Source organism: Periplaneta americana, chromosome 4 (genome assembly GCF_040183065.1).
Source record: "Periplaneta americana isolate PAMFEO1 chromosome 4, P.americana_PAMFEO1_priV1, whole genome shotgun sequence".
Lineage (NCBI taxonomy): Eukaryota > Metazoa > Arthropoda > Insecta > Blattodea > Blattidae > Periplaneta > Periplaneta americana.
Window position 1 is genome coordinate 118665307 of NC_091120.1, and position 27981 is coordinate 118693287.

At 40.2% G+C, this 27981-nt stretch overlaps 1 protein-coding gene across 4 annotated transcripts in view; it reads right to left on the bottom strand.

Moving 5' to 3' along the window:
- Positions 1 to 23813: 23813 nt before the first annotated feature.
- The window catches only part of Sirt6 (sirtuin 6), a 101366-nt gene continuing 97198 nt past the window's right edge, over positions 23814 to 27981 (bottom strand). For all 4 annotated transcript variants that reach the window (XM_069823881.1, XM_069823880.1, XM_069823883.1 and 1 more), the window contains one exon: positions 23814 to 27126. In XM_069823881.1, coding sequence (XP_069679982.1) covers positions 26554 to 27126 — 573 coding nt within the window. In that variant the 3' untranslated portion in view covers positions 23814 to 26553. The remainder of the gene's footprint in view (positions 27127 to 27981) is intronic.

A 27981-nucleotide genomic window follows, 5' to 3' on the forward strand; every position in this document is an offset into this window, starting at 1 on the left:
TTAAACCTCAAAATAGCTTCCATTCGAAACTTTAAATGTTGACGCGAACAGATTATGTTAACATGTAAAATTCTCTTCACATTAAAATAACACAGTTTTGTAATTATTTCTGCAACATATTATGTAACAAGAAGTAAACGGAACTTATGGACACATTACACTAAATAAAGCTTAGCAATGATAAGCAATAAAATTGTAGTATAATATTTCACTGAGCTCCATACACTGAAATAGAAAACCCGAACACACATTACGGTTGGTCTAGATCGAAAAAGCATTGACTGTGCCGTATTTCGCATTTTTGTGAAAAGCTATGTAAACTGTGAAATGTTCGTTATCCGTTGTAATAACTATAAATGGCTAAAATACAATAATTTGAATAATATTATGGGACAAGGAGACGTTTTTAGTACTATAAATTGTAAGAAAAATAGGTTAGAGTTATCCTTTTTCCGAAAGATCCAGGAAGGTGAGTTTATAGAATATAATATATATTTTATGAAAATAATATATAAACCTTATGTATTTCATATTTCAATAGCGGAAGGAAGGTGTTAATTTTTTCAAAAGAACACGATATCGAAAGTACAATACATTTTATGGTCTGCCAGGGAAAGAGTCTGAGATGAGGGGATAGTAGCGATCCTGGTGGTGAGCAACTATCTATGGATGCATATTTCAACTGTCTATGTTTGCATATTTAGTAAGCTTCGTGACTGTATATACTAGACTGTGGTGATACCATGATGCTGATGATGTGTTCTGGTCTTGATTGACATTCTGCAGCGGGCTGTGATTACAGGTGGACAGAGAGGAAACGGGAGTGACTGACAAGTTGTGTCGAAGCTTGTGGGAGGGGAGGATGATGAGAGGATGTAGAAAGAAAATACTCTGTTACAAATATAGGTGTATATTTAAACAATTAGCGTACTTTTCTAGTTCTTGAGCAGGGGAAACGGGAGTGCCGTTGAGAAAATTTAGAATATTGGAAGTGTGGCCCTCTGACGCTGACTGAAGTTCACTCAAAGCTGTGCTAATGTCAGGACTGACGATATATGAGGGGTAACGGGAGTGCCTGGGGAGAACTGAAGACATGATAAGGAGAGAGTAGATGTGGGGCTGGTAGGAAGTGAACGGAATGGCAACGTAAAAAAGAGAGAGAACGGGAGTACTTGGAAATGGGGGAAATGGAAGTGGTCTGAAGTTTCACGATGTGGGGGAGAAGAGGAAAGCGAGAGAGATGGAACCGGATTCGAGGTTAGTTCTCTCAATCGAGGGATCAACAAAAATTCTTTGCGACTTTTCGACAGAGAGAACAAGCTCCGTAGCTGTCGAGGGATCACAAAGAGCCTGGCTTCGCGACTTTTCGACACCAGGAGCGGGGAAAGGGACAACTCTTCTGTCGAGGGATCAACAAAGAATGCTTTGCGACATTCGACAGCAGAGGGGGTTCGAAGGCAGGACTCGGGTCAGGCAGACTGAGGCCGGAAAGATTGACGGGGAAAAGTGTAAGGGTGCTCGGAACTACGGAAGGAGAGATGAGGCGGCGAACTGTGTAGGGAAGAGTGAGAGAGATTTGAGAGCTAGTCGGAGATGGAGTGCAAGTCGGCCCTCCGTTCCAGGAGTGGAGTACGTGCCGAGACACGTACAAACAAAAAAAGTAAGTATCTGCGCCTAAGCGAGAAGGAATGAGCACTGAACGAGGGTAGCGTGATAGCTATCCCCGTCTAAGGCAGTGACTGATTCTGTCGAATTGAATTGAATTGAATTGAAAGAGGAGAATTGGGAGGACAAATTTAAAAGGTACGCAAAACGCGTCCTTGCAAGGGTTTCGAGAATGCAAGAAACTAAATATGTGAGCTCCAAGCCTGTTGGCCACTAGTCCCACTCGGGTTACGCTGCTCCACTGAATGAGCTGTAGAAAATTTTGAAGGGGAAAACCTAAAATAGACGTAACCCCTTAGGTACCACATACGCGAGGGGGACGGAGAAGTAATCAAAATGATCACGGGACGGAACGAGAAGGATATGGCTGGTGTAAATCGGCACATTGTGGTGTAATGTGAGGTTTTAGTTCCTCACCACTAAATGGCACCTCGTATTACTTATTACCAGGGAACGGATTTATATGGACTAAAAATATATGAAATATGTAAATATATATGTAGTTATTTTTACCAAAATATGGAATTAAATATGGATTTTTACCAAAATATGGAATTAAATATGGACTTAAAATTATAAAAAAAATGACTATGTACGTTAAATATTGGTACATTTTAATCAAACTAAACAAAAAATATAATGGACGTACCTTATCTTCCAATGTAGTTTCAACAAAACACAATTTTTATTGTCTGTTACCATAACAATAGGTTACAAACATTTCTTTCAAGTGCTGAAAAGTGAATCTTCTTCTATTGTCTCTGAGGATAGATTTATACTGACTAAAAGAGCGTTCGACGTCACAAGAAGTAACTGGTACATAATTCAATTTCACAATGTCTGCTGGGGATAAGTCCAAGTTAATCATCACTGTTGATTCACCACTCATCACAGCAACAACCTTTTGTAGTTCTTCATATCCAGGGTTTTTTGAAAGTACAGTGTCCACCTTAGCTCTTACTGCATCTGCAACTTTACCTCTACCACGATTCAGTTGTTCCACAGTACTATTTATAATTTCAAAACTTTCAGATAGTGAAAGGTGCCTATTTTGGAGACTTTTGAGCGTTTTTATGATGCATGAAAATGTATGCTGAATGTGAGCTAAGTCATTCTTCACACTTATGTCACAGGTAACTGTTTTCGCAGTATCAATTGAGACTGCATCTTCAGAGTCCAATGCAAGGAGAACATTGTTAATAGAGTCTGTATGTTCGGCATAATATTCAACTGCTTCTAGCCATGTACCCCATCTAGTTAAAATTGGCTTTGGTGGCAATGGAATTTCAGGGTACATTTCTTTCAACACGTTAACTCTACTGGGAGCTTTGAGAAATACTTTTTTCACTGATGAAATCAACAAATCTACTTTAGGGAAATTGTCTCTGACCACTTCTGCCACACGATGAAATGCATGCGCCACACAAGTAAAATGAGTCAATTTAGGATATACAACAGATAATGCTTGTCCAGCTTTGACCATATAAGGGGCAGCATCGCTAATAAAGAATAACACATTATCGTACATAATACCCTTTGGCCACAGGATACCCATAGCTTCGTTGAACAGTTTAACTATAGTTTTGTTATTGCACTTTTCTAGAACATCACAATGTAAAAGAATTCGTTCAGAATATTGTTCACTTAACAAACCGATAACTACATTACCAACAAGTCTACCTTCTTTGTCGGGAGTCTCATCAATGGAAACCCAAATTGAACTATCTTTAATTTCATCTCTTATCTTCTGTATTGTCTCATCGTAGATGGATGAAGCATACGTCTTCCTAAGTGTTGACTCATCCGGGATTGTATGTTGAGTATATTTTTCAAGGAATTCCCTGAAGACCTTATTCTTTAGTTTGTAGAGAGAAATATCAGCAGAGATGAGAGAACGGCACAGGTCGATGTTAAACTCAGATCTTACATTCGATGTTGTTGGTTGTGTTAAAAACAATTGTCTCTGATTGGAATTTAGTTGTTTGTTGGCCTGATGTTTACTAGTTGTAATGTGTTGTTGCACCAGGAACTTTTGTGTAGATGATACTGCACACTGACAGAAATTACAAAATAATATTTTACTGTCAGTTGATAAACCATCTTCTTTAAATTCTGAAATGTAACTTGTTAGTTTTGATTTTAAATTGACTGAATGACGTACTTTTGGCATATTTACCGTCTTTATAGTATGATTTACAAAACTGAACCTATGTGTACTCTGACTGGCATTTAACTGTTGAGCTGCACAACTGAAGTCTGTTAAAAATTTTAAATTAAATTAATACAGTTTTGTAACTTACTTTCCCATTGTTGATAGGACTGCTAATTTTCAAATAACTCTGATGTTAAAGGGATTACTGAACATGTGTTTAAATCTCTATTGTTGAAATGTATTTTTAAAAGTTAATGGAATTTTGTTTCGTTTTATTGTTAAACCTAATATAATATGGACTGTTTTATATGAAATATGGAAAATATATGGAAATTAACGAAAATATGTACTAAACTCTAAAATATGGAAAAATATGGAAAATAAAAGTAGGATTTTTCAACCCTACACATTGTGAAACATAAAGATAATGCAAAATATAAATTATATTAGCTTTATAAGTAAATATGTATTTACATATAAATCCTTTCCCTGCTTATTACGCATTTGTCAGATGGCGCTGTAGATTTTGTTTCGCGTCTATGCCCACTAGGCGGCATAATTGTGCTTTGCTTATTATTGGGTCCGAGATTAACCAGCCTTATTAGTGTTAAGACGAGCTATTTCATTGGCCAGTTCAAAGTTTAACCGATTTTCTTGTTTGGCTTGGCGAGCTCGTTCTTGGAGAAGGAGTTCACCGGGGGTACGCGTCAGGAGAGAGTCGACGACAGTACCTCTGAGAGAGCAGTTGGTTGCAGGACGTCGCAGAAGAGAGTTGGTTGGAGTTCCTCTGGGAGAGGACTTAAATCCAGGACGCGTCAGAGAGAGATTGACTACAACACGGGGTGTTGGAGAACAGTTGACTGGATGTTTCCGCAGACACTGGTATTCCTGCAGTGGACTTTGAGTCTGGAGATATCCACGCGTGGGGAACGGGCCGTGAGCGTGCCCGTTCATATTCGAGTTCGTGCTTTGCTGAGTACACGAAAGCACCGCTTCGTGTATACGAGAGTGATCCGGCGGCTACATACTGGAACGGATTGCTGTATCCGTTCAGAGTGGAATCCGCTGGGAGTGAACCGCTATGTTGGAAGGAACGCAGCAAATTGTGATTGGGAATCACAATGTCTACGGGTGGTGTACGCTGAAGGTGTACAGACTTCGCGGCATCGGCACGCCGAGGTCGAGTTATCCACGGAACGTCATACACCTGTGTCACGAGTCGTTTATGGATTGTCCGCGGTCCCGAGGTATGTGCTGCGCATAGGGCCCTCGGTACGTTGGAAATATGCTGCCAGGTAGTGAACTTCTACTCAAGCTGCAGTGGTACATTTTGGGTTTGTTACGGTGCTAATGATACCGAGGTATGTAATCAGTTTGATGGTAGAGGTCAAAGCACAGTTACTCCTTTTAGTGGGAAAAGACAGGTGCGTAAGCGAGACAAGAATGTGCTTATTGGAACTATGTGTTCGCCTCGCATGGCGCTGTCATCAGCAAGAATGGACCTCTTTTCTAATTGTAGCGTTCGCGGGATTTTCCCCAAGACCCATTAATCATCCTCTCACTCATTTTAGTATAGGAAGATGTATCACTCATTTTAGTATAGTAAGATGTATCGCTCATTTTAGTATAGTAACGTGTATCACACTTTTATCATTGTTAATTTTTAGTTTCTCATTTAGGTTAATAAATCATCATTTAATTGTTAATGGTTTATTATTATTTGTAATCTATTCGCTCCCTTGTAACAACGAGACAGCTCGAAGGTGCTTCAATAGAATCACGATCCACGGCCTTATGGAAATAGGACATAAAATCAGTTATATGACGTCACGGAAGAGATTTTCGTCACAACAACATTGAAATAAACTGTGTCATTTCGCAGTGCAGGAGTAGTCGAGAAGACTTGTCGTCTGACAAGGCACCTGCAGACCGCCAGGAAAGACGGCGTGAATTCTGAATCTGCAAATTGAAAGGTTCCCTGTCCTTTCACATTGCGACTACATGAGTGACCTTGCACATGTATTTCGTAATGTTATAGTCTCTGTACTAGGGCATTACGTCGTTTGTTAGAAAAAAGGGGGAATTTATGGGGAAGGGCCTATAGGTCAGTGGCACGTTTCTCTTATGGCTCATCCCGACATTTGTCTTAACGCCTTAGGAAAACCACGGAAATACTTTAGGCAGGATGAGTTGTCTCTGTATAAGAGACTAGCCAATTTGGCTTTCAGGTAGAAGATCGATTGATTTATGAATTTATGATAGATGAAATTATTAATTAATTTAGAGTAATTAAAGGGGTCGTGGGGATATGAATGCAGGTCCGTGGCCCATTTTTTTAGGGCTCATTCCTACATTTGTCTTAGCGCCTTAGGAAAACCACGGAAAAACCTTAGGCAGGATGAGTTGTCTCAATTTCAGAGACTAGCCAGCTGGCTCTTAGGTTAGAATGACTCTATGAATCGATGGATATATACTAGCCAATTGGCTCTATGATAGTTCCATCGATCAACAAGTGTAGATATTGTCAGGGAGGGATATTGTTTAGCCCAGTTAAGATAAGGTAATTTGAAAGCGGTTGCACTATCCAAGAAGTCTCATGGAGTTGAGTCGTGACTACCAAATCTGGGAGTAACGCCAGCCTCCCTGTTCTCCTGTCTCAAGAATATAGCTAATGGACCTGTCTGGTGTCTACGCCGTAACCTAGGATCATACTGGCCGAGGCCAGATATGAGCGTGTTGGAGTTAGCACGAGCTTCCGCATACAGGTTCCTAGCCAATCGAGCAATGAACTCGTCAATGGTTGGCAAGTCTAGTTCATCATGGAACTTCCTTCTCGAGGCGACTCGGGGGAGATGAGTAATGAGTCGAATCACCTGGTTTTGGATAACTTGGAGTTTACGGAGATGGGACACTGCCGCAAACCCCCATGCGAGCGCGGCATAGGTAATGACAGAGTGAATGAGGGTCTTATACATGGTAAGACCTACACCCAGGTTGTCAGGAGTTAACGCCGCCAGAATGGGATAGTGTCTAACTATCAGCCCGTTGGCCTTACGAAGAAGGGATTGGATGTGATCTCGGAAGGTGAGATGAGAGTCCATAATGATCCCTAAATATTTAATTTGGTTCATCCACGGCATTTCTTGTCCGAGAAGAATGGGTGGTGGTGGTGGTATGCCTTCGAGACTCGCTCTTAGTGAAAAGAGTATGGCCTGACATTTCTCTACATTGACCTTCATTCTCCAGTCGTGGAACCACGGCTGGAGGTGATCTAAGATCGATTGCAATCTACGGGACGCTAATATATAGGTTGTACCCATCGCCAAGAGGGCAGTGTCATCTGCATAGCTATACAGATGACTACTTCTGCCGTGGATATAGCGAAACGGGAGGTGATTAATGAATATATTGAAAATTATGGGACCGATAATGAAACCCTGTGGCACTCCTGCGTGAATTTCACGGGAGGTGGACAAACTAGTGCCTACACGGGTTTTGAATGTACGGCCTTGGAGGTAGTTAGAAATGAGGCATACCATTCCATCTGGGACTCCTATGCCCAGTAACTTAACGAGGAGTCCCTCATGCCAAACCTTGTCGAATGCTCGCTCGATATCCAGGTAAGCTGCAGCTACGACACGCTTCGTGCTTATAGCCCAGGTAATGTCCTCCGTCATGCGGAGTGCCTGGAGTGTAGTGGAAACCAAACTGCTCGTGGAAACCAAACTGCTCGTTCCTGATTTGGGCCAACACTACTTCAGTGAGGCGTCTATGTATGACCCGCTCCGCCAGTTTGCTGAGACAACTGAGACTAATAGGCCTATAGTTGCTTCGATTCGTCTTAACCTTTCCGGGCTTTGGAAAGAGAACTACGTGGGCCTCTTTCCAGGGAATGGGATAGTGACCGGAAGCCAAGATGTTATTAATTATCTATGCTATGCGCTTCATAGCTGACATTGGGAGATGCTGCAATATAATTCCTCGGATACCGTCGGCTTCTGCAGCCTTATGAGGGCCGAGGCGACGAATGAAATGGGCGACCTCGTCGGTGTTCGTAGGTCGTATCCCATTTTCCGGCTCCCTGCTAAGGAGGTCTCGCACCGATTCTTCAACAGCTCTGACATGGGGCAAGTTTAAATTTTGTTCCACGGGTTGAAAAGTGGTCTCTAGAACGTCTACCAGTGCGGTAGCCTTCTCCTCAGGAGTAAAGGCCGTGACATCTGGACCGACTATTAATGAGTGTATAGATTGAGACGGATCTGATAGAGTTCGAGATACACGCCAGACATCTGACATGTTTCTGCTGTCCATCGTCTCAACCTTGGATTTTCAAGCATCTACGACCGCTTTGTGGACCGCCTCACTGATCCGCCTGCGCAAGCGGTTCATTTCTATTCTATGTTCATCTAACCTAATACGCTTCCACAATGTCCTGGCTCTATTGCGGGCGATCTTTAGGTCTCTAATATAGGCTGGGAGCTGCATCCGTCCCGATTGTGAAGACCATTTCGGTATTGCAGCATCCATTGCCTTCTTGATGCACTCCGTCAGGTCGCTAACTGACCTATCTATCCCTGCCGGAGTGACTTCAGGGGGGAGTGGTGGAAGCGTAGCGGCTACCTGGTCTTGGAAGAACACCCAGTCTGCCGCCTTGTAGTTGAATTTCTCAGCGGTTGGGAAGAGTTCGACTGGGTGCATGATCTCCATTATGACCGGTAGGAGGTCGGAAGGAAGATCATCCAGGGTTGTTAGTCTCGTTCTAGTTGTGAGACCTTTCACCAGAGCGATGTCCAAAATGTCGGGGAGTTGATTCGCAGCATCCGGTACGTGTGTGGGTTCCCTAAGGGCCATCACGACGTATCGTTTTCCTGTAGAATTTAGAAAAAGCCTATCGCCCTGCCGATTGGGGCGTTGACAGTTCCAGCTAGCGTGCTTCGCGTTGAAGTCGCCGGCGACTACAAATCTATGGGATAGACTTCTCACTATATCTAAATCCCGTTCATTTAGTGTGCGTGGAGGATTGTAGGCAGTCATAAGCAGAAAGGGGAGTCTCCCTATGTAGGCTCTAATAGCTACTGCCTCTAAAGCCGCTAGCTGGGGAAGCAGATACTCATAGTTCGCGATCGAAGAACGAACGAACACCGCTACAACTCCGCCTCATCCTGTCTATAAACTTTAAACCCCGCGCATCTTAAATTTACTTGGGGTGTCAGGAACGTTTCTGTTATAAATCCAAAGTTTATATTATTAGCGTCTAGGAAAGCCCTAAACTCATGTCTATCATGTCTAAGGCCCCTGGCGTTCCGTATACACATCCTAGCAACTCCGTCATTTCGTCTGGCCATTGAGATAAAAAAGGGATGTTAGGAGCTTAAATATCTCCGGGAGGGCAGACATAGGATTCTTCAAAAGGTGAACTATTACCCTCCTTAATCCTTCTAGGATTGGGGCGAGCGGGAGGTTGGGGTTTGCTAATTGCAACGCCTCGGCAAAATCCTGGATTTGGTCAAGTGTAGCACCTTGATCGGTCGGGCCTTTCGAGGGTCTTGCAATAGCTTCCTGCTGGGCCGGTGGGACAGGGCCGGAGGTGGACTCTACCGTGGTAGCCTTGGTGGCTTTTCTGCTGCCCCTGTTGCGCTTAGGGTGCTGGGTAAGGGGTCCTGCATTATTGGCAGCAGTTTGGGGGGCTGTCGCTGCCACGGTGGACCACAGAGGCGCGGCAACGAGCATATCTAACAGTGAAGGGATGGCCGCCAGCTGCTGCTGCGTTTGCTGCGGCTGTTGGCGGACCGGCCCGAGTTCCGTGCGTCGCCCCGCACGCGGCTCTTGTACGGGGGCGCGAGCCTGAAGCTGTTGCTGCTGTTCTCGGAACAGCTGCTGCTACTGCCTCGCAGCTCGCTCTACCCGCTGCAGCCGGAGCCACTCGTATTGGAGCATCCCTCCTCCGTCGGGCTGCCCTGCTCGTTCCTTCATTGGCATCGCTACAGGACACCCTCCGTAATTGGCAGTGTAAGCGCCACTACAGAGTGCGCATGTAGCGGGGACATCGTGCGGCTTGCGACAATCTTTAGTCCTATGGGGGCGTGCGAAAGCTCGACACATAGGCTGCGCTCTGCAGCTAGCCTGCGTGTGGTTGTACCACTGGCAGTTGCTGCACTGAGGCGGGCGCTTGCTGGGGACGTAGTCCTCAACTGTTACTCTCATCAGGCAGCACTGCCGCAAGGCTCTCATCCTATCACGGCCCTCAGGGAAATTCTCAACATCGAAAATGACCATTGCGAGTTTGGCCTTTGTCCTTGATGAGGGCATCCTCGTCACTCGCCGGACGATGATGCCTTGGAATTCCAGGTCGCCCTGGATGTCCTCCTCATCAGTATAAACATCTATGCCTCTCAATACGAAGCGCAGAGGCTTTAATTCTTGGGGCGCAGCAAGTTGTACGCTACTCCCCGTTCAGTCAGGAACTTGCAAAGATTTGCATAGTCCCTTTCACAAACAGTTTTCACGGCCGTCCCGCCGTGCACCCAGTATGAGCATATATCTAGCGGGTCGTATTCGGCCTTGAACCCTGTGTTCAGTCGGCCCAGTGAGAGAGTGAAGGGTGGTGTAATAATGACGGGGGGATATCACCACGTCTCCTAGTGAGGGCCGTCTCAACATCATCTTCCTCGTCCTCACTCTCCGACAAGTGAGTACGAGCTGGGGAAAGGGGGCGGGGAACAGCCTCATCTACCTCAGGGGCAGCAGCAGCCGTCTCCTGTGGGCTCTCAGGTTCGGCGGGGGTTTCTGCCTCTTCGATGACAACTTGAACAGTCGACGCCTCTAATTACTCTAAGGTAGAGAGAGCAGCTCTCTCTTCCTTGCTGAGCTCACTGCCGGTACAAATGCCGCCTTGTTGAGTTTTGGCTAAGCTCTTCTTCTTCTTCTTGGCCTTAATGACCTGAAGTGCGCCGGACCCAGATGGGATCGGCAGCACTTCATCATCTTTCACTCTAAGATCTGGCTTACTCAGTCCGCTATGACCAGGCAAGTCAGGACATGTCACTTCAGTGACCTTGGGAACTACCTTGGGAGGCTATGTGAAAGTCCAGAAGGGACTGGGATAGTCAGAGGGGGACGAAGCTCAAGAATTTCGGCGACCGGGACCGGGACAGGCGGCGTCCGTATAGGACCAGCTGATCGCAGGTTCCGACGCCTGGGCGGAGGAGTAATCTGCGCGGGACGCGACACGCGCAAGTAGGAGGTGGTGGGCCCTGTCTGACTAGTGCAAACTAGCAACCGCTTGACGCAACCTGCTTTAGGTTGGCTCATGGACTTGATGCTCTTAACTGGAGCCATTTGACCTTGATGGTCGATCCTATCAGGGAGGGGATACCTAAGCGGCACGCTTTCCGCAGTGCAAGAACCTACTAGGCCCCTTTCCCACTAGGGGTGGAAGCCCAGCAGTTATCCCCGACCGGTCGCCGAAGCCTAGCCCGGTTAGCTACCGTAACAAGCGTTGCGGAGCCCGCCGGAGACCGTCTGTTTGGTTCGCTAATTTCGCTGGCCCTGATAAGGGCCGAACGAAAATGTGCGTAGGCCTCAGAAGGGCCGGACAATAGTAGAAGAGTGGAGGAGAGAAATCAAATTAGCCCGAAGACCCTGCCTTTAGGCAGTCACTCCGGCACAAAGGCACAGTCTCTCCCAAGCAGGAAGCCTGCCTAAGGACCGAGGACCCAATCCCCGACCGGGATCCGCCTGGCCTAAGGAAGATAGTGCGCACAGCCCTCCGTGGACTGCGCGGCTTTCTTCGCGCTGCGCGCCGGTGCGGCACGGGAACCAAACGACTGCTCTTTAATAAGTGCCGATCACGTATATGTCCGCCGCCTGGCCGACACAACTACGGTGCTCGGCGACTCGAGCCTCCTTGGGCGAGAGCTGCTTGGCTGCTGCGCTCTCTCGCTGCTGTAGCACTGAAGAATCTAGCTGGTGGTTCCGGGTTGGCTGCCTCCGCTATGGAGAAGTCCTATAGGTAGCTGCGTCCGCCGGTGTACCAATCAGAAGAGGGCTCCAGACACGTCTTGCTTCCTTCACGTCCAAGAAAGAAGTCCTGATTCTGTCGTTTAATATATTGAATTGAAAGAGGAGAATTAGAAGGACAAATTTAAAAAGGTACGCAAAACGCGTCCTTGCAAGGAGTTCGGGGCTGTAAGAAACTAAATATGTGAGCTCCAAGCCTGTTGGCCACTAGTCTCCGGGTTACGCTGCTGCACTGAAGGAGCGCTAGGAAATTTTGAAGGGGAAAACCGAAAATGACGCTAACCTCTTAGGTACCACATACGCGAGGGGGATGGAAATGTGATCAAAGTGATCACGGGATGGGACGAGGAGATGGCTGGTGTAAATCTGCACATTGAAATGAACTGTGTCATTTCGCAGTGCAGGTGGAATCGAAAAGACTCTGTCGTCTGTTGTTCGATGACAAGACAGGTGAAGACCGCCAGGAGAGACGCCGTGAAATCTGAATCTGCAAATTGAAAGGTTCCCTGTCCTTTCTCATTGTGACTACATGAGTGACCTTGCACATTTCGTAATTTTATAGTCTCTGAACTAGGGCATTACGTGGTTTGTTAGAAAAATGGGGGAATTTATGGGGAAGGGCATATAGGTCCGTGGCCCATTTCTCTTAGGGCTCATCCCGACATTTGTCTTAACGCCTTAGGAATACCACGGAAATACCTTAGGCAGAATGAGTTGTCTCAATATAAGAGACTAGCCAATTTGGCTTTTAGGTAGGAGGTCGATTGATTTATGAATTTATGATAGATGTAATTATTAATTAATTTAGAGTAATAAAGGGCCATGGGGATATGAATGCAGGTCCGTGGCCCATTTCTTTTAGGGCTCATCCCGACATTTGTCTCAGCGCCTTAGGAAAACCACGGAAAAACCTTATACTGGTGACAGACTACAGTAGTAATCGCGATTAGGCCCGATCGCGATTACCGAAAATATGGTGACACACTAGGTCCCGTCTGGTCAACAGCTGAATTACCATAGAGGAAAGAATTTTCTCTATGTATATACGTATATGTTTGTTTCCCTCCTGGACAACACCTAAAGTTCATACTTTCTTTTGATGTTTGTTCATTGTTTTTTTTTTTCCTTTTTGTTGTTTCTTGCAGCTTGATATGGGAATTTATTTGTTAAAATTGTTATATGCTTTACAATGTAAACTGATACAATTTATATCATTACTATTTATATTATTTTGAAAAGAGATTTTATAACCTATAAAATTTATATCATGCCAAAAATTTATATTATTTTGTAATAAAACATTTTAAAAATCAACCTTAACCTCAACGATAGCGTCGTAATGGAGACTGAAATTGAAAATGAAACCAGTTCCAGCTTGTAATCCATTATTTACTGAAATGAAACATCTTTCAGCAGCCTTCTATTGCTCTCTCTCTCTCTCTCTCTCTCTCTCTCTATATATATATGAAATATGAATAATTCGTCTGTCATTTGTCAATATATTTCTTTTTACATTTCTCACATCTGCATTAAATTTCTCCACTACGTCTAATAGTAGCCAAATTCATTTCCTAGCCATTAATTTTCGTTTCTATTTCATATAATACAATGGGAGGGGTAACAAAATTTCACAGCAGAAGCTATCACGACTTCTTAAATATAATTCAAGGTGATTCGAAACCAAAGTCTACTAAAATGTTACTTTCGTCCACTGGGCCATGCCTCATCGCGATTATCTTGTTCTGGAAACAGGGCTTAGCTCCTGATCGCGATCGGGACGGTGACACACTACAAAGCCGATCGCGATTATGGCGATAATCGCGATTAGTGACTAGTCTGTCACCAATATTAGGCAGGATGATTTGTCTCAATTTCAGAGACTAGCCAGCTGGCTCTTAGGTTAGAATGACTCTATGAATCGATGGATATATACTAGCCAATTGGCTCTATGATAGTTCCATCGATCAAGTGTAGATATTGTCAGGAAGGGATTTTGTTTAGCCCAGTTAAGACAAGGTCATTTCAAAGCGGTTGCACTGTCGGGAATCGCATCGTTTTATATACACCTCTCAGAGATGACGTCAACCAAGCGTCTTCTTTGTTTGGCGTGTTAGCGTGACTGACGTCATGCGCTTCGCTTCACCCAAGTCCCCACACTGCCGGCTGCGCAGAAGATACGACTGGACCCAAACTGAAGCGATCGCTCGCCGCCATCTTGGGGCCGTGACGATAGCGGACGGAAAGCAATGCTGATAGAACGCAATCGTAAAACAAACTAAGATTTATTACTATACAACATAAAAACAACCAAACATGAGCCTAAGAGTAACAAGGATAAAGACAAATATAAATAGTAAAACGTAATTACCTGCATTCTTGTGGTATAACATCAAATAATCAAAGATATTAATCCTACAACTGTCAGTCAATAATCTTCGTCGTCTTTATGACTTGGGCGTATTTCTATTTACATAATTCATCATATCCGTAGAATGGGCTTCCTGAAATATATTTCAATAACCAAGTGAGAACATTAACTTAATCTTGCACATTGTGTGCATCTTGTGGTCGTGAAAATAGCGGACGAAAAGTAATGCTGATAGAACGCAACCGCAAAAGACACTAAGATTTATTACTACATTATAAAAAAAACAACCAAATATAAGCTAAAAGAGTAACAAGGATGAAAACAAATATAAACAGTGAAACGTAATCACCTGCATTCCTGTAGTAGTCTACAACAGCAAATAATTGGAGAAACTGGAACTGTCAGCCAGTAATCGTCATCTTTGTGAACAACAAATATTAAGCTGTTATGCTAAAGCTGTGAATTAAAAATTCTTGTCTTCGTGAACAGGCCTATTCATATTTACGCAATTCATCAAATCTGTACCGATGGAGTTCCTGAAATATTTCATTAATCGAGTTAGGACATCAACTTAATCTTGCACACTGTGTGCATTTTGCTTAGGCCTAATAATAAATATTTTAATAAACAAGGAAATGCATCAACTGTTATTATTAAATCGAATATGTACAAGAATGTCAAAATATTGTAACTAGGCCATATCTAGATAATATGAAAATACTTAATCAGATTTATTTTGCACTCACCTATTGATTCATAAATAAAATTGATTTAGTATGCAGTTGTATGCAGCACAAGGGCACACGATGGTTTCACTTATAATATGATTAAAATACTATATAAACACTAAATGTATAGGCCTCATATGTAGCACAATAGTAGACCTACACTGTGCGATTCATTTAAACTATATAAACACTATATACACACACACTATTGATAAAATTAATACGCACTTACTCCTAACACATTCAATAATACTGAATAACCTTCTATGTTATTTCAAATTAAGCGGAATTGTGATGTAAACATATTGTAGTCACATGACTCTCTGCCCCAAGATGGAGATGCGCGAAAGTGTTCAATTTTTGGTCGAGGAACAGCGCTCGTAGTGAGTATAGGTTAAACTATAAAACGTCTTTGGCTTCACCGAGTTCTTTCACTTTTGCTTTTTGTCTCTTACCCCGCGCGGCAAGCAGGCGGCCGGTGGCGCAGTCAACGAGTTAGAAAGAGAAAGATATAGAGTGGTCATTGCGCCGCCATGTTTGAAGAAAATTGAACGACCGTCGGTAATGAACTTATGCGCCCAAAACAAAGTGGGCGTGGTGATAACTGACAATAGAATCGTCAGCTGTCTTAATTTCGTTTGCATAAATCAATTAAACTGAAGTGGAAAAACCTAGTATTTCGTCAAATACGTGCTAAGAACTTAATCTAAACTTTTGTACGCTAAATTTAAAACACTTGAGCTATTCCTAGAAGGAATGCTTAAAAGAATAACCTAAGCAAAATTGTCATGTAGTATGACAAGAAGTCCCAGCAAATATACTGAAGAATATGTTAATATTCCTAGGTTCTTTTAAATGCGACCTGCAAGATTGCCTATAAAATGAACGAGTGTGATTCGGATGATTTTATTAAATTGTTTTCCCAGTCTCTACACGTTGCAAAACTATTTACTATACCATAAGATATAGAATGAACGTAGGCCCTATCTGTAGTAAACAACCTTTACCTCCAAGCTTGTAACGTGGGTGAAACATGACAAAACACGCTTTCAGTTTTTTTGTTACAGTAAAGTATAATTATTATCGAAATGTGAACGTGAGGCCAACAGCCGGCTGGTCTGTCTGAGCCTTTCAAGGGCTGTGGCACCACAGATAATTATTAGTGTATAATTGAGCACCCACGTACAATAATGGGGTAAGTAGTTACGAAATATATTCATACTTACCCCATTATTGCACGTGGGTGCTCAATTATGTTCTTTCATGTCCTTCCAGTCAAAATACTAACAACAATACGACCTACCCCAGAGTTTTGCGTTATTTTGGATGTGAGTGTTGAAATACAATTTTAATATTTGATTGCTATTACTAGGTTTGAAACGGAATTGTAGCAGTTTTATCCGTATTTAGTTTAACTTTACTACTAGTGAACCTTTTATTTGATTAATCGTTTGTCTTCGAAATAGGCCTACTTCTTATAAGCTACAGCTCATCGTCTTCTTGTATAAGCAGTAAGGACAGGAGCAGAAATAAAGGATGCCGGTGTCGAAATACAGTTTTAATATTGTACTGCTATTTGTTTTTCACTGCGTCTGAAACGGAATTGTATTGGTTTTATTCGTATTTAGTTTAAGTGCATTACCAGTGAACCATTTATTTTGTTTATGCCGGGCGTTGTTACACATTTATGCATGAAAACAAATGCTGCTAATTAACAAAACTATAGACTTAACTTCATAAAATTTACATGAAATATGATATATCAGATGTCTGTTTCCTTTTGACATTGCAGTTATATGGAGCACACACAACAGGCATGTTTTTTCTTCGTTTATTTGTAGTTTTTACCTCCGTTATACAACATTGTAAGCAGACGAATTTTTACAAAGGTGGGCGCTTAGCTCAGATCTGCCGTGTTTCGCGGTGGCACCGCAAAGAGCGCTGTACAGGACAACATAGCCACTCTATAGTCTTCTCTTTCTAACTCGTTGGGCGCAGTCTATGCGCGCAAAGAAGAAGAAAGAAATGTCGTCCGTCCTTTACTAGGTCACAGTCTAATATATACAGTCGCGCAACTCATACGTATAAAATATGCAAACATTTGACAGCTGGCGCGACAGTAGCCCTCTAGCGGCAGGCAAGTTAAAAGTGTGCATATGACATATAACACATTAGAAAACGGGTTTTGCGTAATTTATTGTATATTTTTATGCTATACAGTAAGTGTATTTATTAATTTTACTTCAGAATCCTAGAAGAATTTCACACGCAGTTAATCTACAAGTTTCAGAAGCTGGGAATAAACTTAATTCTTTCTGCTCCTTACAACTGAATCATGGCCCTGATCATGTATCATGGTTTGAAATAATATAATTGTTCGTACGTGGACGGTTAATTCATTCCTAAATATATTTATGAATCATTGGAACTCTATATTTCCTGTGAGAAGAGTAAAAATTAGTAGCTTCAAAATTGTAGGGTACATCGCGTGGTGAACTCCTCTCCCTATTTCCTGAGAAATTAACTATTTTCCATACCGCAAATTGGGGTAAACTCGGCCGCTGAAGTAAACTTGAAAATAAAAAAGGGAGGATTTAAACCTTAATATGACAGACAATGATTTATGAATTTCATTATTTTTCCATTTCTTAAGAACCGGTATTTCCTTTATTATTTTGAGTCACAAATAGTGCTGATATTATGGTTTAAATTTTTATGACAAGTTTACAGAATTTTACATTACATTTCCAGTTTTCACACATAAGCTTAATTTTAACTTATCCTGCCTCTATAATACGTAAATGACATGCACTTACTGTTAATATGACGTAGGTGAGAACATATAAATGAACACACAATTTTGTTGAAAAAATTGTAACTTCAATTAACTCAGAAAATGTAGGCTTAATTTTATTTTCAGAGCAGAAGTGGTGTAAGTCAAAAATGGGTAATGATTCTGTAAATTACAGCGCAAAGTAGCAGTTAATATTGAATTTATTTAAACTATCAGTAGTCAGTGAATAGCACGAAGGATATATTAATTGCTACTTTGCGCTGTATTTTACAGAATTTTTACTTTAAACCTCATTACCTAATTTTGACTTACACCACTTCTGCTCTGAACGGCTCAAATAATCACAGGAAATGTAAAATAAACACCAATAAAAGTCATGCAGGTTATTACAGAAAATATTGCTTTTTATATTAAATTAAAAAAGGCTCTTTTATTTCTTGAGAATTTAATACATCTGCCACATGAATCTACACCAACACATCAGAAATTTATCGACACAGTCTGGATTTATTGAAGAAATGAATATTTTGCAAAAGGATTACAATACTCCATGAATTCTTGAAAAATTAACACCATGATTCCTACTTGAATGCAATATAACTTTCAACTTTTGAAAAATATAAAGAGAAAAACACTGATAACTGATAACTAATAAATGTTTTATAGAACATAATACGTAGGCTACCTACAATATGGATTATTGGTTATGACTGAGTTATGATTCTCTCTTGGTTTTTAGGGAATCTGAAGAACTACAAATTCGGAGACTTAAACTTGTTGTTACTGCAATTTTGTGTCATTGCACAAATTGCCTTTATTCCGACGCATTGTAACATGTCGCATCCCTTTAAAGCACGTGCTGGCTGAACGAGACTGTATCAACCCTATGACCAGTGCCTTGCCTGCCGTTTGGGCGCTAGTGTCGCGAATGTTGGCAAAAAAAAGTGTTGAAGTTGCGCGACTGTATATATTAGACTGTGACTAGGTGCGGACATATTTCCCTGTTTGCTCAGAGAACGAACTTAAGTAGACTGCACGAGCACAAAAAATGATATTCACAACAAAATTATACCGAAAGTAGCTTTGAAAATCAAGGAAATTAAAATTGACAATGTGTTTTCTTTCTCCTGAAATTCCTTGTAAAAACACATAGCGGATTTTAGAGGTGCAGTGACGATATGACAGAAAGTTCCCTGTGTGCTCTGCACCAATTTTGGCGGTAAGGAGTTAAAGGTCAGCGTTTTCCGCTCTGAATATACATTGTTACTTGCCAATTGATAGCTAATGACTGAACTAAATCCCCTATCGCTGATACCTCTGGAGACGTAAATTGTTGAAGAGGTTCATCTCCAACAGATACAATGAAATAATCATGGTTAAGAAAGTGAAAATAATGGAGTGCTGAACTGAATCAAGTATACAGTATATACAGTAGAGTCCTGCTTATCTGGACTACATGGGCCGAAGGCAATCTGGATAATATGGAGGGTGACAGCTCTATGTGGTTTTTGATCCAATAAAGGTTGGACTCAGTAATGTAGAAGGACATTACTCACATGTACTGAAGGAACACTAACTTAAAATACTTAGGTCTACTAATGTTCATTTATAACTAGAAAGCTCCTTAACATAAAAAACAGCACTAATGCACTCCTGAGTTAATGTCTTTAGTCTGTATCCTAAATTAATTTGTTGTTTTAAAAAAGTAATAATAGTGGTGTTACAGCCCTTAACAGCCAAAACCAACCAGCTGGTTGCTGGCCTCACGTCCACATGCCGAAGCAGAGATGGACGATCATTCAACCAGAATGAAGGTATTGTGTAGTGAAAGGAGCAGTCCGCGATAAAATTAAGTTGTGTGCAGTTTTATTTTCGGCACTCTGTGTTTCCTTCTTTATTTTTCTTTCTTCTTCCTTATTCATGTTATTTCCTGTTGTTAGTTACCCTTACTTCTCATAGATGGTGTCCTATCCGTCATTTTAGGTCTCGTTGTTCCTTTTCATAGATGGCTTTGTTCTTCTTTCCGCCATTCATGGTCTGATACTTCTCACGTATAAGGAACGAGTTTAATTTATCACGTGATATGGGTTTTTGATTTTCATTAGCTCTGTTCTCATTATTTATTAATTAGCGTCCGTTTTTCGGTGAGGAACAGTTGATGCGATGTGGAGAGTCTAAAAACGACCCTCGGAGAGAATGGTTGTGGGACAGCCATTGAGAGCTGGGAGTTTGTTTAGCGGTGATCTGTGATGGAATCACGGATAACCTGGTCTGGGCAGAGACGTGAACTGCTGCAGTTGGGACTCGATCTGGGTTGGTCGCTAACTACATGTGGAAGCGTGGCCGAGCTGTGGGGTATTGGAATTCTTTGATGATGGTGGCATGATGGTTGGAGGGAGACCATTGTTGCTTGGTATCGAGACTGGCCTACCTACGATTGTAACAGGTTTTTCAACATAAGTAATTGTATGTTTCTTTTAATTAATATATGTACATTTGCGTTCATACAGGGTATTACGTAATTTACATTTATTTAAAAGATTCCGCTGGCATTCGTCAGTTGTATATTTTCTATTAGTTCTTCTTGCTTTGATTTGGTACTTTCTGCCACATTCATGATGGATAGGATTGTGAATCAGTTAACTTATACTTATAATCTGTTATTACAGATTGTGTGGCTCTTGTGTGTAATGGCAAATGTCAAGTGAGTGTAGATTATTAGGAAAGCCAGTCCCAAAGGTTCGGTAGATTTATAGTTGGCTTAATTTCAGCTGCATCCATTTTGTTTATATTCTTATTACCGGAAGGGTAATCTAATAAATGTTATCAGATAATTTATTTCTTGTGCTAAGTGTTTTATTTGTTCCACCTCACCCATGAGACTATCGACCCTATTGTACGGTTGGCAGCAGGGTAAAATTGTAAATAAATTAAAATTAAACAGAGGCAGGTCGTTTCAGTTGGCTTTAATCAAACACGTTTTTCAACCTAAGTAGAATGTAATTTGCCGCATGTCAATGCGAGGCATGGTTCTTGAGTTACTGACTCTGCACAAATACTTATGACATCACAGCCACTGAACTGATGTGATTGCGTAGTAGACCGAGAACATGAGCGAGTGCAGTGCAGCGCTTTGTATTAAAATAAATAATCTTCTCTGGCCGTAGTAAACGTGAACAGAATTTCGGACTTAGTTATGATTGTGTGAAGTCATGTTTTGCTTTTCATTTAATCATAAAACCAGCACATACCAATGTTGTGGTTTTATGTAGACGTATTTTCTTTTATATGAACGATTTTGAACTACAGTAGACTAAACAGAAGAAATTGTATCGTAATACAGTTTAAAATGCCGTGGTGTTGTGATTTTTCGTGTTCAGAAGGAACAACAAAAACAGAACATGAAGAAGGGATATCATTTCATGTATTTCCGAATAGAGAAAAGTTACTGCAAAGATTTAAAACATGGGTGAAGAAAATCAACAGAAAAGGTTTTACACTATCGAAAACTACTATTGTGTGTTCCAACCATTTCCGTGAAACTGATTTTGAAAAATCGTCTTTACTAAAAAGACGTTTAATGAAAGACAATAGAACTCCTACGAAAATGAAGAAAACTTCTGTCTCTTTCCTATTTTTGAAAGGAGAATCTCCCCAAGACAGTTCTGATCTGTGCGCTCCTCTGCTTATAAATGAAAGAAGGTCGTCAAAGAAGCAATAGCAAGTTGCAGTGATGCACCTATAGCTGAAAATATTGACGTGTGTGTAGTTCTCGATGAGGCTGAAAATTCACAAGAACCTAATATAAACAAAGCTGTGCAGTGTGAGATAGGGTGCGAGACGCTAAGAAATGTGTGTGGTGAATCAGATGTGGGGGAGCAGAAACTGAATTAGAGACATATTTTCAAATAGAAGAAGAAACTTCAAATTCTAATTCATCAGGTTCCGGGGACGCTACACATGAAACAGAAAGTAAATAGGGAGTCAAAGTGTTTTTTTTTTTTTTATTTATTCTGGTCAGCGTTACAAATTTTGTTTTTCTTCTGTAATATTTGTCATTCCTCTTTTACAAATATTTGGTAGAAACAATAGGACCATTGCTGAAAGTTAATGCCCGTAATTGGGAGTGGAAGTCCGAACAGAGATGAAGCATAGCAGTGAGTTCTGCGTTATACTTGTGCGATATAAGATACAAATTGTTTGAAAAATTTTCAAAAACTTTACAACTATGTTTCATCGGCAAGACAACATTTTATAAAATAATTTCAAAATTCGTAGAACCAACAGTCAGATGTACTTACTTTCAGATTCATGAACAACTTATCAATTCCCTAAAAGATAAAAATGTGTGAATCGCGGTGATGGCCAATTTGACTCACCTAGTTACAGTGCAAAATATGTGACTTACAGAGTAATGGACCTCGATTCAGATAAGATTATAGACTTCGTAGTTCTGCAAAAAGGTCTAATTGTAGGCGAAGCAGCATGCGAAAAAGTTCTAGATCGCCTAAAAGAAAAAATGAACATTACCCTCTTTCTATCAGACCGCCATAGAGGAATTAGGAAATTGATAAGGACCAAATATGAATGGATGGGCTATCAATTTGACATTTGGCACATGGCAAAAAGCTTAAAGATGCCGCACAAATGTGGAAAGAGAGCATCATAAATCACCTATGTGGTCTTGTGCTACATGTGAAGGTGATTCTGACGACTTAGAAGACAGATTCATTTCTGTATTAAATCATGTTTGTAATATACACGAATGGGGAGAAACAGAGACATAATAAAAAATGTGCACACATTCACCAATACAATAGTGAGAGGGAATGGATCGAATCTGGATCCAGCGATTACAATGCTCTGAAAAATGTTGTATGTAGCCCTGCCCTTTTAAAAGACCTAAATCAGACTAATCAATTTTGTCACACCAGCAAATTAGAATCATACCATAACGAGAGATTGCTTTACACTCCTAAGAGAAAACACTTTCCATATGGTGGAATGGTAACAAGAACTATGATTGCGATAATGGACCATAATTACAACGTGAAAAGAGATGTAACTGGCTCCAGACTCCAGTATTCTAAAGCCACTAAACGATGGGTGGAAGACAAAACATACAGCTGGAAGAAAAATGCGTGGGGAGAAGATACTATACAGAAAAATGTCTTGGAAGTAGTTCTGGTTATCAACTGCCGCAATTCGATGATCCACATGTTTTAGAGGTTCCCCCAAACATAGCTTCGTGCCTAAACCGTGTGACTCAACAACTATGACGCAATAGAATAATATAAACCATGTACTAATTTAGTGTTGACGTGAGATAAACACGTATTTGCAGTCTATTCATAACGAATATTTCACGTCTCACATACATTCACTCACTCAAGTGAAGGCATTGACTTAGGTTATAATGGATCGACATATTAAACCTTTTCAGTTTGAACCCTTACCAGACCCAAGTTGTTCTAATCACTATGAGTACGAAATTCAAAATGGGTAAGTTATTATTATTATTACTACAGTATATGCATGTGATAGGTTCTAAGTGTGTTAATAATAACTGATTGTAATGTATGAATATATATTTACTCGTTCTACGCTGTATGTCAAACGGAACTACAACGCAGTCTTATGAAGCGATCAGTGGTTATGGCGTCAGAGCTTGCAGTAAAACCTTTAATATTTGGCAAACTAAAAGGTGTAGAGTGATGCGACAAACGCTGTTAATCCAAGGATTACTTTGGTAAACATCCTATTATATAATCGAAATATAGAATTTTATCGCAGACTGCTCCTTTAATATGATGATCCTCCCAGCTGTTATAGCTGGCTTTTGTGACTGGATTTTGCTATACCTATCGTATCTTCCGAAGTGCATCATGATGCTAGATGGGCACTGATCCTATACACTGGCTGAAATTTAATGAGAAAAATTTCTTCCTCCATGAGGACTCGAACCAGCATACATTTCATAACATGAGTCCTAGGCAGAATGCCTTAAAAGTAATATTTCATAAGAATTAACATCTTAATTTGCAATGTACTGAACATAGGAAGGTCAGTTTATGTATATATCATTAATTCTATTATAACGTTTTATTGTTCGGAAAGAAAGACAGTATGATTTATATAACTATTGTACAAAGATCAAAATTGTTTAGGTTATTGTCAGTTTATCCATTGTTATGTTGTTTTCTTCTTCAGAAGGCAGTACATATTACGAGTTACATGGTAATACAAATATTATTGTTCTCAGTCTATTACGTAGTTATTACAGTGCTTGCAACTTTCCAGACGTGCCCTGTAGTCTGATGTGGCTGTACTATGCCATGACAATGACAACATAACAGGTTAGCAGAGTTGTAGGAAATACGAACAGTTGTCAATGTTATTTAACTGCTTAGATACAATATTGTTGTTGGTCCAATGCCTAGATACTTGGCAATGACGTCATTCGCGGTATTGCACTCCAGTATTTTTGTACGAGTAACCTTAGCTACCACATGTACAGTGCTCTTTTTTTTTTATGAGGAAACTAGATTACAGTGACACCCCGACATATACTTTCCTGTGTGTCGCACTTGCACCGGCGAGGAGCTTCTTCTGTTACTACCAGCAGATCAAGACATTTAGCAACAACAGAATTGCAACTAGAGAATATAAGTCCACGAATTTAACGAATGATGCGAATGTTATGTCCCAGGACTAAAGAATGCCCTGTAGCATGATTTCCTTGAAATGTTAAATTTGAGACAGTCTGGAAAGGCATCAGCAGCATACACCGCCTTAAGCAGATACACAATGCAATCCCAGCTTGCAAAGTAGATAGATGCTTAGCCAGCATTATAGAGTTATGTCGCGCATGCGGTAATCACTGACTGTGATAAAAGTATTCTTATGCCACGAATCACAGCTAGACTAATCAATCACATTGGTCCAGTGGAATAAAGCATGCATTTTAATTTGTTAAATTAAATCACGCATTGTTTGCACTCTTTTCTTACACGTAGTCTCATTAAAGTGACTTATCACTGTATTGCACTGAATCGAATTACTTGAAACAGATGTTTGATTAAGACAACATCTTCAAGCATGTATAAACAAAAAAGGGGTTTAAAGTCCATCTCACCTGATGAATAGCGTGGGTGGTACCAAATTGGGGCAGACAGTGATACAGTCGGATAGTGACATGGTCGGGAGGGATCGACAACCAAGAAGAAAATCGTAATGGCGTCAGCAGAGACAAGAGATATACCATGTAAGTAACTCATTATGTATATTTGTACATATTTAATAAATCAAGTATAGTTCCATTCACATCTAATTCAGTATAGAACCTAAGTTCAGTAACCATGTAGTTTTCCTATAATATCCTGAGAGTGCCAGCTCTTTCAGTAAAATCATTTCTTTTCCATTATAAGTGTAATAGTGGCATCAGAAATCCTGATAAGTGTGAGCAGGAGTCGAACGCAGTAGTCATCCGTTCAGCAAGTCATCCGACCTAAGTTGTTAACACGAAGTTTCCTCATAAAATGAGAGCACTGTACATACTGTACCTCCATTTTTAAGATTCATAATGAAAATACTACAGAAACACTTAACAGAAAATGGCATTCTCATGTCTTGGTCCTTTGTGCTTGCCAAGAATGGCATAACATTTGTATTTGTACGTGTTAGAAAGAGAACATTTAATACATTCGATATAAACAACCACTTAACTCTCAATTAATAACATATTATCTTATACCTTCCTGCAAACATAAAAAATCTTAAAAATACCAATCCTTTTAATGAAAGGCTTTTGAATACTACAACATACTAACATCATGGATAGAAATGTTCTGCGAGATGTTTACCGGTACTTCTCGATATTTCATAAATACAAACATTTTACAGATGAAGTTTATTATAAGTAGAAAATATGGCTAAAATGTAATACTTTTTCTGAGGTTTTTTAAGGGAAAAGAAACATTAACTTTTTCTCTCCTTACATGAACTCATTTATGATTTGTGCACAATAATGCTCCCATACATTTCAATCAACAAGAGGAATCTCAATACTCTCTATCCAAATAAATGCATGAATCATACAGGACCAATATGTTGGCCAGCCATAACATCAAACTTGAAAATTGTGTATTTCCATCTTCGGTTGCCTAAAATAAGTATTGTATGCAAAAACTTTCCAAACACAGCAGAACTATAACAAAAAACTGAATGTGATTCTAAAGCTATTCAAAATGAGTTGAATAGGTTCAGTGTCATTGCAGCAATAAGCACGTTTCTGTCTATGAATTCTGGGATGTAGGTATTATTGTAGAAATTACTTCTATTATGTAGTGTTTGTGTTTCTTTTCACTACAACTTTCAAATAAAGTACTGCCTGAGAAAGTAATAAAGGACATACCAGTTTTATTGTAGCTCCTAAATTATGTTTTTAAAATGTTTACACTTACTATGAAACACCTCATATATTTTATAGAACTTTACACAAAGTAATACATTAATTTACTTTCTTTTTTGAGGTGAAATCAGCAAGATAATATTAGAGAAATATTTTTGGAATTAATAATAACTTGTTTATAATTTCTGTAATATTTAATTTCGATGCCATTCTATCTTCATCATCCAGTAAATCAAAGATCATTAAGGAAATTAAAATTAGAAAGATGTGACATAGTGGTCACTTAAGAGCTTTATGATATAGTAGAGATATCAGTCATTAAAATTTCTTGCTTAAACACTGTGAAATACGCACATACCACAATACATTTTGGCTATATTTTAGTTTCAATGATACCTCCGATATTACCTTAATTACCTAGGACTGTACCTCAACTGCTCCTATGTCTATTATATTTATATGTAAACGTTCACTTGATAAATTTTGAGAAGTTTCCAAAATCACTTCAGATGGTTCATTATCTTTTTTAACAACTTCACAGGCTGTGTGACTTGTTAAGTCTCTTTCGTTTTCATTTACAATTCTGAAAGAGTCACTTTCACATACACTACTTACAACAACTTCTGTTGTGGTTCCATTTGATGTTGTTTCTTTAGTGTCAGCTCCATTGTCACTGTATTCTTCTTCTTCTTCTTCTGGTTTGATTTTCTTAACATTCTTAAATTCCATGGACTCATCTTTCCTTTCATTATCAATTTTTATACTTCTTTTTCTTGACTGTTTGCAGCATTTTCCTTCATATATTAATCTCATTACTTTCACACATTTGTCTGGAATTGTCCAATCAATGAATGGTTCACTGCCACCAGGAATGAATTTTGTTGGATCTTTCTCACTACTATATTCAGAGATGGGTTCATCCAACAACTTCATCAGTTGAACCATAATATCGTCCACATATGAGTGGATAATAAGATCTGCTTTACGATCCTGTAGTGAAAATAGGAGGTAATATGTCAACAAAACGAAATATAAAATGCTTATCAAATAGCAAAGCTTCAACATTCTATATAAACATACAGGGCTTCTAATATTATGTAGTGACTGCTGGCGCAGTGTTTTACTTCTCGGTGGCTGGGCATGTCGCAGCTGGCTGCACACATACATGAATCCCGCTACTTAAAACGTGTATAAAATCGTAACTTATAGAAGATGCTTGAAATGTCGTTCTCCCTCTGTTAAACATGCGTTGTATCGAGAAAACACATTCTGATTGACATGATTGAGTTCGGCCACTGTAATGTTTCTGATTTCATTTGTTCTGCCAGTATATATGATATCTAATCTTACAATAATTAAAAAATACTCAATTTAAGAACAATGAAGAGTAGACAAAGTGAGAGAGTGGTTTTTTTATCAGAGACTGAAGGTTTAATGGACTCACAGCTTGTGTTCTTTTCGATTGAGGCATGGTTCTACCTGACTGCTCGTGTGAACAATCAAAACACTCGCTATTGGTGTTCTGAAAATCCACATTGTGTACAAGAAATCCCTCTTCATGTTAGAAAAGTTGGAGTTTGGTGTGCTGTTAGCACAAAACGATTAATCAGTCCGATTTTTTATGAGTAGAAGACACTTTGTCTACTATTCATTGTTCTTAAATTGAGCATTTTAATTATTGTGATAGACAGACAGACAGACAGACAGACAGACAGACAGACAGACAGACAGACAGACAGACAGACAGACAGACAGACAGACAGACAGACAGAGAGACAGACAGACAGACAGACAGACAGAGAGACAGAGAGACAGAGAGACAGAGAGACAGAGAGACAGATAGAC